Raw genomic sequence first — 9800 nt, forward strand, 5'->3', positions numbered from 1 at the left:
AAAATTGATCTCGTTAAAATTAAAAGTTTTAGCAGTTACTTAAGTACTTTTAATTTACAAATATTATAGGGATTTGGCTACCTAACTAGATGACTGAAAATATCATTGGCGTGGTTTATTTTAAAATTATAAAGTATTATAGTTAGTTAGTTATTAGTAGTATCATATAATAATTTGATTAATGCCAAAAAAAGAGCATTTATAATTATTTTTGTTACCATATTACCTCAGAAAGAATGTTTAATTATATTAAAAATGTCTATTATTTGTTACCACCAGCTTCTAACTAATCAAACTGTCAAAATCTTTTGAAAAGGCCATATGACTAAAGGCATTTGCACAAATTTTCCTAAACTGAACTAAACACCGGATATATGTACGTATCTTCCATGAAAAATGGTAACTACTATGAATTTTTGTTTCAGTTGCTACTACAAATCGCACTAAATGCCCTTCTGACAGAAGCTTTGGAAGATCCTGATCTAGTAAGAAATTGTGGAGATGCGAAAGCACTAGCTCTAGGACTAAATCCGACAAAAGCCTACTTACCACCCCATCCTCAACCTCAAGTACAATATTACTCTCAACCACAAATAAGCGTAGAGTCCGCCCACATTCAGCCCCAAATTCAATACATTTCTGAACCTCAACCTCAACCTCAACTACAATACAATGCAATACAACCTGAGCTTCATATCAAATCGGTAGCTTACACTACTCCTCCGGTGGGAATTTCATATGCTCCCGCCGCTGTTAAATCCGCCGAGCAAAATTATGCTGTAACCGCCGGTTTATCAACTTACGGTTCTCCCAAATATTTGCTAGGAGCAAAATCATCATCAATTCCAAGCTCAATTTCTTCCTATTCGAGCTCCAGTTCACAAGCAGCCGCTGCTCAAGCTTCTAGTTCGCATTCCTCTTCAAATTCTTATTCATCTATCTTGTCAGCTCCAAAATTGGCATCGGGAATTTCTGTCGGGACAGGCTCCGAAGCTTATTCTTACGGATCAAACGAAGCACTTGGATATGGTAGCAACTATGGAGGTGTTTCTGCGTACGAATACTCCGCTCCGGCAGCTGTATCAACAGCTGTGAAATCAGTTGCTGTTCCATTTTTATCGGCTAAAATAAGTCCTTCTATCCAATACGCTTCCAAAGAAACTTCATCAGCTGCAGCAGCAGCGTCTGCATCTGCAGCATCAGCTTATAATTCCCAACTGTCCACAGCAGCATACAATCAAAATATCCCAATTGGTGTTAAGTATGCGCCGACTGTTTTATCACCTGTTTCTAAATATTCATTAGCTTCTGATGTATCTTCTAATTATTTATCGTCTGATGCTTACAATTCCAAAAACATATACGCCGCTTCAGTTAAACCTGCTGTTTCGGTAGGATATGCTGCTTCACCTGTACTTACTTATAATAGTCCTGTTACAGTTCAAAAGGTTTTGGATAATTCGCTTTCCTCTGGATCGTCGTCGAGTTATTCGTCGTCTTCTTCTTCTTCTGAAGCTCAGAGCTCACTACTGGGTTCCTCGATAAAGGCTGCAAATCCTGTTGTCTATTCCGCTCCAAGTGTTTACAGTACGGGTACTACCGGTTTGGGTTCTTCTAGTGCGGGATCTAAATATTCTTTAGCTTCAGATGTGTCAACTAGTTATTCTTCTTTAGGTTCCGAACAAGGGCTATTAAAAGTGTCAAGTCCCGCCGTATACGCATCACCAGTAGTATCATCGGTGTATAGTGGTCCTTCAATTCAACAATCATCCTCCAGTTCAAGTTTGGATCTCTCCCAAAAAGGTGCTTCTTCATATTCCTATTCCTCAGTTCACGCGGCTCCTGTACCTTCCATTGCTTATTCTGCTGGCCCAGTCGTTTCAAAAACGTCATCCAGCTCTTCCAGTGCGAATTTAGCACACGGGGGTTCTTCTTCATACTCATACTCCTCAGGCAACTTGGGTAGCCAGATCCATGGTGCACCGGTGGCGTCAGTGGCATACGCTGCTCCTTCTTCGGTTATCCAAAAGAGTTCCAGTGTAAGTTCTAACCTTGCCCATGACGCAGCTTCGTCGTATTCTTATTCCTCTGGTAATTTGGGACAAGTGGGTGCCGTTGGCGTAAAAAATTTAGTAACGGCGCCAGTTGCCGTAAAAGTACCAGCACCAGCACCTGCTATCGCTTATGCTTCGTTCCCAAGCGTGTCAACGTCACATATTAGTGGCGACGCTTCTGGTCATGGACAGGGCCTAGTGGCGGCCGCACCTACAGCTTTTACTTATGTAACGCCAGATTCCAATGGAAAAGCAGGCAAAGATCACGAAAAAGAGAAGCATGGCAAGTACTACGTAAGTATATAAGTAAAAAAAAACATTACCGAGAGATTGCATCTGGACAAATTTTAAATAACGACATACGACACATATGCCAACGTTCGTAGTGACTCAGACTGCAATGATATCACGAATGTTATAATTACTTTTTAGATTGACTGGGTCTAACCTTAGAAATATGCTTGCATATAAGTTATATCTATTTCACATATAATCCAAACTCTAATTTATTAATAATACAACACAACAATATTACAAGTCCTTTCGACTTAACTTTGGCACTCGGTTCGTGGACACCCTTCCCCCTATCTACTAAACACGACCCTAAAACCACCTAACAATAGAAATACTCCTTTTGATACTCAACGGAAATGTCAAAACACTTTAGCAACCCCCCTCCCTCTTCCTTTAAATATTCTTTAGGTAAATAAATGGTTGAATTGACCACATTTATTGGCCTTGACCTCCTCACCTTGAAATAAAGCAACATTTTGCTCTGTTTTTTCATACATTTATATGCCTATGAAATAAACGTTTAAGGAATACGAAATGTAAAAGTGTTAAGATTTTATCATTTAGGTATTGCGGTGTGTTTTTGACAATCAATTCCGTTGACGATATTGATATATTCAGCAAAGATTTGCCATTAAAACAGGGCGAAACCAGTCCGTGTAATGATTATGTAATAAATGCTTAGATTATCTCAGTGCCTACATTTCAATTATTTCGCTTTAAATAGTAAAACAACATGTTAAAAATGATTAATCATCTGCGTTTGTTCTAGTTTTAAAAAATACCTGCACAAATTGGTCAAGGTAAAAGTCTGCTGTAGATTTAATACCAATTTTATCGTATAAACACAATAAATCTAGTAAGCCCAACCCTGAATAACTTAGCAGGTAAATAGTGCTTCCCTTACAAGTGAACAAATAAATTACAGTTTAATTATTTTGTGTAGGATAACTTTATATAGTGCTTACCCACATACTAAAAACGACTTCCCACGATATCTAATTGAACATAAAAAATGAATTATATTTAATCAACTTCAAAAAAAAGAAGAGGTTGTCAATCGAACTCGTATTTATGCTTGTTTATTGTCATTAGCCAAAGGTTCCGATGTCAATTTACCCGATTCTTTTTTTATTGAACTTAAACTTTTAAAATATCAAGTAATATTGTAGACTTCAGAAAATTTCTTTCTAACCAAATAGATGTTGTCATGTTTTGTACCAATTTTAAATTTTATTGTCATTTTACGACTATACATAAGCATAATTGTAGAAGGGTTGAATTACGACTGGCTTTCTATAGCAGACAACAAGACTTTCTAAGTAAATGATACCCTCGTCCTTTACTTGACTGTGCTTCTGGCGGAAAGTTATACTAATGGGTTCGATTTTGTGAATCCTAAATTTTGACATGTCTCCACGTTTCAGATCCCTGGATGTTTGTGTGTGTGTATCTTCGTATGTGCTCATGTTGGTTCGAAATTATATTTCTTCTCGATTATCTTGAGAACGAAAATTTCATTAAACGCATAATCCTGCTACTTAAAACTGATTAGTTTTTCAGCAAAATCGATCAGGTCACTTTTAGTAGAGAATCAAAACACTAAACAAAAGAACAATCTAGCTGAATTTACAAATTATACTGTTTATTAATATAAAATCCAAACATCTTTTGAGTAATATTATTATTATTATTGCATATTAGGAATATGTAATTCTGACTACGCCGTGCGTCCGCTCCGTATGTTGTCCTACCGATTCCGATGTACGCGCGCGTACCTTAACACGGCTATTAATAAGATAAAAAAAGTATACGAATACATAGCAATAATACGATAATATAGCAATTATAAAAAACAGAACACGTGGTAGGTATTTTTATTCTTTCCGCTGGGAAGTTAGTCGTGTGGACCTCCTGAGTCGTACCAGAGCGACTTTTTATGGTTTTGTATTTAATTCATGATTCCTAAAATTTCTTACATTTATACAGTTAATTAAATGTTTAAATGTTTAGAATATTCACTTAGAATTATGAACAAAAATGTAATTAACTATAGATATGTTAAAACTCTGAAGAAATGTTAATTGTTAGTGAAAAATGGAAATAAAAACACTCATAGAAAGTCCTGGTGTCTGATATAAAAAAACGGTTGTAATTCAACTCTACTAGAATTTTAAATTTGTTTTTCTCCTTCTCTGCCATTACTACTCCAATTAGGTGTCATTATTCATTTTTATACTTTAAATTCGCAGAAATATTATTTTTTTGTACGTACAGAAGAACAGTTACCAATAATTATAATATGTACAATAAACATATCTCTTACTTAAGGATGTTTGGGAGGTACAATCGGAGACAAGAGTACATAAAATTAGAATTTCGTGATTAATTAGGTTTTGCAGCATATCATGAGGTAAATAAATACTATCTATACTAAAAGAAAAGTATACGGTTTGAGAGAAAATTTGGAATTTGACCAAAAACTTTGAATAAAATAAGAAATAACGAATAATATGGAAAATTTTTAACTGACTTTTGGCAGTGAATATGCCTTGATTTCAACTTCGAAACAAAAAAATATTTAGTTTCAATCTCTATTAATAATGAGCGTAAAACTTTTTAATATGTTTAAATAATAATTAAAACTTTAAAATTGCATTTATTTCAGACAATTATAAATATTATCATTATATTATCAAGTAAAAACGTGATTTTCAGCTAATTTTTCATTTTTTCCTCGATAACCATTTAGTGAATTTGAATAACCTTACGCTTTTTCCAGAGTTCAAGTTAGTTATTATAACAGTTTAAAATTTCTGGTAACTTTTTTCCTGTTAATAAAAATAAATTTAATGTGTTCGGTTAACGAATCTCCACGTGTAAAATTACAATTTTTTAAAATGTTAATAACTTTTTAACGGTTTAGTGAATCGTTTTGCAATTTTTACAGGAGTTTTAGAATTGAATGAGGAACGTTCTTCCAAATTTTTATTTCTCTCGTAGCATTATGACATACCTCCCAAACATCCTTAAAGCCCAACTATTTAGTTTGTATAACTGCCTATTTCACGTATTTGGTAAAACTGCATCACTTAGTACCAAGGTGACACGTCCAAAAATTTTGTTGGCACGTGAACAAATCATTTTAATTTAGATTATTTTTATACATTAATTCTTGAAATTGTCTAAATAATATTCTGAGACGACTATATTTTTATCAATTTTTCCCAATTAAATGCTGTCCGGCACATAAGCAGCCCGATAATTAATATTGTTTTCTAACACGCTTACAAAAAAGATTCGCCATCACTGACCTAGTACATGTATAAGATACGGTTTTTTTTAGTAAATAATTTCGTGAATTAGACAAAACTTACATGCAATAAACAATAACTCGTATTCGTCGTAAGATTGTGAAGAGTAAAATTCCTCTACTCGTCTTAAAGTCCCATTTCTACTTCTAATATGTCGTTCACTATCCCTTCATGCCTTATAAGTTGTCCTATCCTGATCATCCACCTGTAACACCACATATCGAACGCTTCTAACCTTTTCCACCGCACCCACCATCCACGTTTCGCACTCGTATAGAGCTACGCTCCAGACACGCCTAACAAAAATGTACACTAACCTAACAAAAATGTACCCTAACCTAACAAAAATGTACACTGACTTTTATTTTTATTCATTCTACAAAAATTATTTGCAGAATGCCCACCCTCAATACTACTTCGAATATTACGTAAATGATCCCCACACGGGTGACATCAAAGAACAAAAAGAAGAACGTAATGGAGACATTGTCAACGGACATTATTCTCTAGTGGAACCAGATGGTAATATCAGAACTGTTTCTTATAAAGCAGATTGGGAAACGGGATTCCATGCAACAGTTACCAACTCAAAGAGGACAGTCAAAGCCTAAATTTTGATTAATTTGTGAGAAATGCGAAGAAGGTTTCATAATTTAATTTATGAAACGTACTATAATCAGTAGGCATTTAATTTGTACGTTAATTATAGAAACAATTCTACGTGTCATCATACTATGCGTAGGTATGATTAGAGTTATTTTTTTAGAAAAATTAGCAAATTTGGCTTCCTATTGAACGCTTTTACTAAAAAAAAAGATATTTAATCTTTTCAAAAATAACTATTACTCAAACGCAAGATACCATCTCAATATAAAAATTAGTTTTATTACATATATAGTTTTTTATTATTATTACTACATTATTATATGTAATGTAAGAGCTTATCTCCTTTAGACTTTTCATTGCTTTTCAGCTCAGGACGATTAGCAGAGTCCTTTATACTAAATATGAAACTTTTGCACTTATCTTTGTTTGCACAATTTCATCTTCATCGTCATTTCTATCATCATAAGTATTATATTCTCATCAGAATAATTCTATAGCATCGCCAACTTGCTTGCCTTCGTCGTCTCGTCATTTTCATATTGTTATCATTATTTATCTATTCATTGTTTTATAGATATTAAAAGGGTTACGTTATGATCAACATTATAATTTAAATTAGCGAAATGTTTATTTATTAATACCTAGCATAGAAGCGGGTTATGGTCATTCGTTCACAGTTTTAATATCCTTGCACCTCCTTTTCCTGATGTAAATTTGCAGAAACAATACTATAAGTATATGGAGTTTAAATTAAAATTTACCTAATTCTGTTGCCAGATAATTGTGTAATTATTGTATATATAAATGTATTCTGATTTCATTACGGTTACTAATGTGATAAATATACATAATAATTTATTATGCGAAATATGTAAAACAAATAAAAAATAAAAACAAAAAAACGTCAAAATGTATTTTTTAAAAGTTAAACAATCTAGAATTTTCATTATTTATCGATATTTCAAACTAGCTTTCATTTAAAATTATTATGCACAAATTGATAAATATTACACTTTCTCGGAGCAAAAATAAAAAATTACCGCACGTACTCAAATACAGTAGAACCTCTATAACTCGAACATCAAGGGGATCCGCCAAAAAAATCGAGTACACTTACATTTTCGGTAAATCCTATAAGTCGATAATTTAGAAAATACTACAAATGGCGCAGGGCGTTTACTGCGCCATTTGTAGTAAAAAGTTACAGAATAATGAAAATATTTTTAAAACAATATTCATAAATATCAAGTATATGTCGCAGTAAACGCCATCTGTAGCACGATGCTACATTTTAGGATTACGTATGCTCCAACAAGGTCCACTTGTGTGGATATCTACTTGCTGAAAACGAATCCCGGCGTAGCCAACCTGAACGTGATAGGCACGTTAGCTTAATCGAATAAAATAATTCGAAGTGGTCTGTATTCTGTCGAAACTGCCAGACGCGGATCGCGATTTCAATCTTTTTGGATCTCATCAGCGCGTCCCAGGCAGCTGCGACAGAACACAGACCAACAATACAGACCACTTCGAATTTTTTTAGTCGATAATTTAGTTTTCTTCGAACTATAGACGTAATAAGTTTCAAATTATCGAGTTGTAAAGATTGTAAAACAAAACATTGCTATGTTCGAAATACAGAGGTCCAATTTAATTTTTTGAGTTATAGAGGGAAAATATGTACCAAAATGGCATGCAGGAACTCACTGATTATTTTGACTAATAGAGGGTTGAGATTTCGAGTAATGGAGGTTTTAGGGCTTTAAGGGAAGGGAACAAAACATTTTTTCGAGTTTTGGAGGTTTTCGACTTATAGAGGTTCGACTTAAAGAGGTTCTACTGTATTTCTATTTGTATATTTACTTGGTCATATGAGTGGATAATTTGATACATAATAATAATTATTGCTCACTCACTTCATGAGTATTGTCACTTCGTCAGTGTTGTCCTCTTCTGTAAACGTTATAATGCTAATATATGTATATCCGTCAATTCAGGCATTTGTACTATCCAATATCTAGCTAATTTACAATCTAGCCAAGTAACCGTAATATTTCGTTAAATCAGAACTATCATGTATTAGAAATCTTCTAAAACTTGTTAGAAGTAATTCTGGCTTTTCTCAATTTATTATTTATTAAAAGATTTTTTTATTGCCGGCTCAGGTACATACGTTGTATTTTTTTATTTGACCTAATTATATTATTTATCGATAAATAGTTATTGCTTTCGTCACAAAAGAAACTGGCGATTATTTGCAAGACAAAAAAAATCAAGCATTAGTGAAAGTGCACCGTTATTTACTTACTTAATAGATAATTGGCCAGATAAATGTTATTGAAATTAAGTGACGAATGACACTTAATAGAAAGTTCGTTACTTATTTCGGGAGTCTAAAATTAATTAATACCACTCATAAAAAACTACACGAAATTATTATTTGCATGTTCAAATAATTTCTTCTTCAACGACTAGACAATCTTCACGTTTTCAAATTGTTATTACATGGCACATAAAATCTAAACACACAGAAATGTGAAAGTTCAGATTCAAAAAACCGGGCAGGTAAGCCAGGGAAGGGACTAACATAAAAATCTTTAGCCCCCACAAAATCAAAATAAATTCAAAATTGTAAATTGGTACCTACTATCTACTTTCAAAAATAATAAATTCTTAAAAAAGGAAATCGCTACTTTTTTAGTTTAAAAATTATGAGTTACTTATCGACAGTAATTCTCTATAAATTGAGCACATTGAGTGGAAAATCGGAGTAAAAGAATGCACGATTAATAAGGAAATACAGGCATGCGAGTGCCAAAATTCAGGTGAATGGTGGAACTACAGCGAAGTTTGATATATTCGACGAATGGAAACATAAGAAAGAGGGATATCGGTAATAAGCAAAGTTAAAATAAGAGCACTTGAGTACAGTCAAAACCGTTTACTACGACATCGTTTAGAACAACATACTGGTTATATTGACCAAAATCATAGGTGCCGGCTTAATTCTGTTAGACCGCCTTATAAAAAACACTGGTTTTTACGACATTGCTTATTACAACATATCCCTTTAAGCGACTACATTTAACTGATATTTTCGGAGAATTGTATTGTAAACATTTGAATAGGTAACAGTATCCACATCTGATACAGTAAATGACCATTAAGATCGCAAAAATAAACAAAAACGTGTCGAGTTTAGGGTCTAGTGTAATTCTCAGAATATCTGCTACTGAAGCTAAGGAGTTTATTGGTGCAGATAACTTTATTGCAATTTGTGCACCAGCTACGGAAGATGATATTGTACAAGAAGTTCAAGAGGAAAATGACGAACAGGAAGAGACTGAAGAACAATTTACAGTGCCAACTTTGAATGATGGTCTCAATGCTGTCAATGTATTACGAAAAATTGTTTTTTATTCTAATGAACAGTTTCATATGCAGGGAAATTATGATGATACATTAATTAAAATTAAACGTGAACTACAAAGTCTGTACGCACGACAGAAGTGTTCCAAACAGACTAAAATTCCAG

At 33.5% G+C, this 9800-nt stretch overlaps 1 protein-coding gene across 2 annotated transcripts in view; it reads left to right on the forward strand.

Moving 5' to 3' along the window:
- The window catches only part of LOC108735032 (endochitinase A-like), an 18447-nt gene extending 11285 nt beyond the window's left edge, over positions 1-7162 (forward strand). The window contains exons 2-3 of one of the 2 annotated variants that reach the window (XM_018466821.1): positions 426-2348; positions 6055-7162. In XM_018466821.1, coding sequence (XP_018322323.1) covers positions 426-2348; positions 6055-6270 — 2139 coding nt within the window. In that variant the 3' untranslated portion in view covers positions 6271-7162. Of the gene's footprint in view, positions 1-260; positions 2349-6054 lie in introns of those variants that run through there. The other variant, XM_018466820.1, reaches the window with a different exon arrangement.
- Positions 7163-9800: the final 2638 nt, after the last annotated feature.

Source organism: Agrilus planipennis, unplaced genomic scaffold (assembly GCF_000699045.2).
Source record: "Agrilus planipennis isolate EAB-ADULT unplaced genomic scaffold, Apla_2.0 scaffold124, whole genome shotgun sequence".
NCBI lineage: Eukaryota > Metazoa > Arthropoda > Insecta > Coleoptera > Buprestidae > Agrilus > Agrilus planipennis.